At 44.5% G+C, this 4,194-nt stretch overlaps 1 protein-coding gene across 5 annotated transcripts in view; it reads right to left on the reverse strand.

The window, feature by feature from the left end:
• Positions 1–1,079: 1,079 nt before the first annotated feature.
• Positions 1,080–4,194, reverse strand: part of EXOSC7 (exosome component 7) — a 37,004-nt gene continuing 33,889 nt past the window's right edge. For 2 of the 5 annotated variants that reach the window (XR_001886412.1, XR_001886414.1), the window contains exons 8-9: positions 2,351–2,509; positions 1,080–1,565 (exon numbers count right to left, since the gene is read on the reverse strand). Coding sequence is in view for 2 of the 5 variants with exons in the window: in XM_017876282.1 (XP_017731771.1) it covers positions 2,405–2,509 (105 nt within the window). In the remaining 3 variants the exon portion in view is untranslated. Of the gene's footprint in view, positions 1,566–2,266; positions 2,510–4,194 lie in introns of those variants that run through there. The other 3 variants (XM_017876282.1, XM_017876283.1, XR_001886413.1) reach the window with 2 other exon arrangements.

Genomic DNA, 4,194 nt, shown 5'->3' on the forward strand with positions numbered 1-4,194 from the left:
TGTAGTCCCAGCTACTCGGGAGGCTGACGTGGGAGGATCACTTGAGCCCAGGAGGTCAAGGCTGCAAGGAGCCGAGATCCCACCACTGTACTCCAGCCTGGGTGACAGAGTGAGACCATATATCAAAAAACAAAAAATAATAATAATAAAAAGAAGTCAGCCCACTCAATGACTCTCATCAAAAAAAAAATCTAAACTCATGTCACAGTGCAGTGGCTAATGCCTATAATTCCAGCACTTTGGGGGGCCAAGGCAGGAGGATTGCTTGAGGCCCAGAGTTTAAGACCAGCCTGGGTAACATAGTGAGCCTCGTTTTAAAAAAAACAATTGGCTGGGCATAGTGGCACGCCTGCAGTCCCAGAAAGGTGGGAAGATCACTTGAGCCCAGGAGTTTGAGGCTGCAGTGAGCTATGATTGCACCATTGCATTCCAGCCTCGGTGACACAGTGAGACCTTATCTCTAAAAAAAAAAAGAAAAGAAAAGAAAAGAAAAAAAATTAACTCGTGATTTGAAAGACTAAGGAATCAGAGACAATTAAAACCCAGTTATCACTTAACATTGCATTTCTCATACCTCGCCCTTACTTTGACCATCTTAAATGTTCTTCTACCTAATGTTTATTTAAAGACCACTAAAGACAGCTGTGGCTCTGCTGGATGAAACAGGTCTGTCCCAGGATAATATTTTTCCAAGTCTTTGCCAGTCTCTGTCTTCAGTTTTCTCTTCTCTCATTCTGAGAGCTGCAACAATCAGATCTTTCCAATAAACACCTCTCCTTGAGAGCCCCTGCTCATATGGCATTTTTTTTCATTTGCAATATATGTATGTTACATGTAGGGATGGCCTTCACAGAAAGGTATGGGGTGGCTAGAGACAGATGCCACCATCTTTTTCTCTTCCTTCTTCATTTTTACTGGAAGCATTTAGCCAGCCATCCAAGTTGGGTAGCTGTTTGTCGTACCACTGGCATGCCAAAGCCTCATCTGTCTGAAGGGAAGTGAAGCAGAGTTGAGTTTGACATATATGACAATATCCGTTCTAATTTATGTATCTCAAAATGATCCACTGGAATCAACCATCAAAAGCAAAAGCTTCTAAACTTTATTCACACTTGAGTTGCATCTCTGCACCACCACTGCCAATGTTTTGTCATGTCATGGGCAGTCAACGAGGAGCAGGGGAGGAGAGACCAGGCTGATTTCTGCCTTGTTGGGAACATCGTCATGGTGTCTGTAGACAGTCACTGGAGAAACATAAAAGATAAAAACCCAGGCTGTGCTCTCAACAAGGTAGAAGCTTCCCCACTAAGCCCAAGTCTAGGCAGCTGCTTCCCTCCACAGGGATGGACCTGGCCTTGCTGGGAGGAACGCCCACACCAGGACCTCTGGAAGCAGTCCCAAGGGCTTCAGCTCACATTATGTCCTTTCCATTTGGTGGTAAATTCCTAACGCCTTACCCCATTTGTCTAACTGAATGCAGAGAGCAAATGCCACGGTTGAAATGCTCTCCTTCATGAATCAGCTCCTTCCCCAGGGCATTTTAAGATTTAGGAGTTTCAGTTCCCCTAGGAAAAAAAAAAAAAAAGCTGCTCTACACATGAAGAGACTTAATTCTAACACACTGCACAGTGAAACTACAGGCTTATAGGAAGAGCCTTCTGGGCCAGCAAGCATAGTCTTCCTTTCTATGCCAACAGCATGAAGGCAGCTGAATTATCAAATGACAACATCTTGAAAGCATCCTCCTTAATGCTGACAAAACAAAATCTTAGGAAACACCAGGGAGTGGTTATAAAGCACAAAGCAATTTCAAAACAAGAGTGATAAGAAAGGATGGCTAAGAGCCAAAGCTATCACTAAGACCCTGAACTTAGGGAATTCCATTCAGATCTCTCGGAAGGCAGGAAGTCACAGCTGGACTTCCCCAGGATTTGGGACGACTCCCCAGCCAGGCAGACGCCCTGGGTCTGTACCTAGGGCAGAGTGCCTCCTCTTTTTTCCTCTCCCAGAACCACCCAAATACACAAGGTGAATGAACTTTTCTTTGTGATTCTTATTTTTAAAGTTCTTCGAGGGGAAAAAAATTCACAAAATATATATCATAAGCATTTCCTTTAAACCATTTTCTGCCAGGTCTTTACTCCAGCTTGTGGGTCTCCTTTGGTGGCAGAGCTCTGGGTTTGTCTGCCACTCACTAGATAAGGGCCAGACTCGGAGGGGTCACTGAATGGTGCCTTGACTTCAACTGAAGAACTCTAGACATACCAAACCAGACCAGAAAATAGCCTTTAATTTTACACGTACTAATGGTGATGTAAATTTGTAACAGCGAAGAAAACTATATACAAACCAGTTTAAAAGGAAAAGTAAAAAACAATTCACAGTTGAGCAGTTGATGTGCAAATCATCCCAGGAATCCAACTTTCTGTCTCTTGGGTCCCAGGCTTTCTTCCTTGTGCAAAACACTCTGCAAAGAGGCATGCAGCACTTTGCCCACACGCTTGCCAGTCTGTGGAGAAGGGACAGGAGAGAGCACACGCCCCGTTGTAAGGCACACACACTCTGACCAGAAAAGCTTCCCTTTCTGCCAGTTAGTCTTTCTGACATTGTACACATTCCATCTGCCTTAGAGGACTTTTATTTAATTAAAGCAAATTAAAACAAAAACAAACCACAAACCCCAACAACATAATACATTTTGGAAAAATCGTATCAAAAGTAAATAAATAAATAAATAAGTGACTAAAGACACCAGCCCCCACCAGGCAGCAAACAGGGAGCAGCAAAGCCTGCCCTGGCCATTAGTTCATGCTTCACAATCCTGCTGCCACTGCAACAAGAAACAAAGTTGTCAACCAAATCTGAGCTTGGGTACAGCCAGGTTGACACTGTACTACAGTGAGAAGGAATAGGGAGGCCACAGGAAATCCAGAGTGTGTCTGGAGAAGAAACCTATGATGCCAAGGACATTTGAGTAAGCAGCTTCTCATTCACCTCCTACACAGCCTCTAAGCAGAGCTGCTCAGGTAGGACCAAAGTCGGTACCTGGATGGGATCTTTGGTGTTACTGCCATGCTGAGATGCTAAAGGCAGTGAAATGTTGGAATCAAAACACATCAAGAGGGACAACCCACAAAATAATCAGTCCCTACACAGCAGACACGAGAGGTCCTAAAAAAAAAAAAGCAAAACTCAGTATGACTGGGAGTGGTGACTCATGCTTGTAATCCCAACACTTTTGGAGGCCAAGGCAAGAGGATTTTGCTTGAGCCCAGGAGATCAAGACCAGCCTGGGCAACAGAGTGAAACCTCATCTCTACAAAAAACAAAAAAATTAGCTGGGCATGGTGGCATGCGCCTGTAGTCCCAGTTACTCAGGGGGCTGAGATGGGAGGATTGCTTGAGCCCGGGAGGTCAGGGCTGCAGTGAGCTGTGACTGTGCCACTGTACTTCAGCCTAGATAACAGAGCAAGACCCTGTCTCAACAACAACAATCCCAATATAAAAAAATATTTTTTTCTTTATGAAACTGTTATTTTATCTGTCTCTGGGTCCAAGAATCATTTTAAGAATACGAAGAACCAACCACAAATCTCTACCTTATCAAGTCTTTCACATTCTCATAGCAGTTTGGATTCAACTCTGCCACTGGTTCCATTCTCAACAACATTGAGATAAAGACATCCATGCCTAAATCCCCGCCTCAATCTTTTCAGTTACAGGTGTATTCTCCCCAGAGTAATGACCTGTGTATCTTCTCCCCCAGCCCCAACTGTAACATGGGATGAGATCCCAAGTATGACTAAAACGCTTATGAAAAGATGATTTCAATCTAAAAGGCTGGGAAGTGATCACCTCTATGAAATGCAAAGTCAGGGTTAAAGGTCAAAAAGGTCTTTGGGGGCCAGACACGGTGGCTCAAGCCTGTAATCCCAACACTTTGGGAGACTGAGGCAGGCAGATCACGAGGTCAGGAATTCAAGACCAGCTTGGCAAACATAGTGAAACCCCGTCTCTACTAAAAATACAAAAAAAAATTAACTGGGAGTGGTGGCAGGCACCTGTAATCCCAGCTACTCGGGAGGCTGAGGCAGAATCACTTGAACCAGGGAGGCAGAGGTTGCAGTGAGCTGAGATCGCACCACTGCGCTCCAGCCTGGACGACAGTGTGAGACTTCGTCTCAAAAAAAAAAA

The sequence above is a fragment of the Rhinopithecus bieti genome, unplaced genomic scaffold, assembly GCF_001698545.2.
Source record: "Rhinopithecus bieti isolate Rb0 unplaced genomic scaffold, ASM169854v2 scaffold_9581, whole genome shotgun sequence".
NCBI lineage: Eukaryota > Metazoa > Chordata > Mammalia > Primates > Cercopithecidae > Rhinopithecus > Rhinopithecus bieti.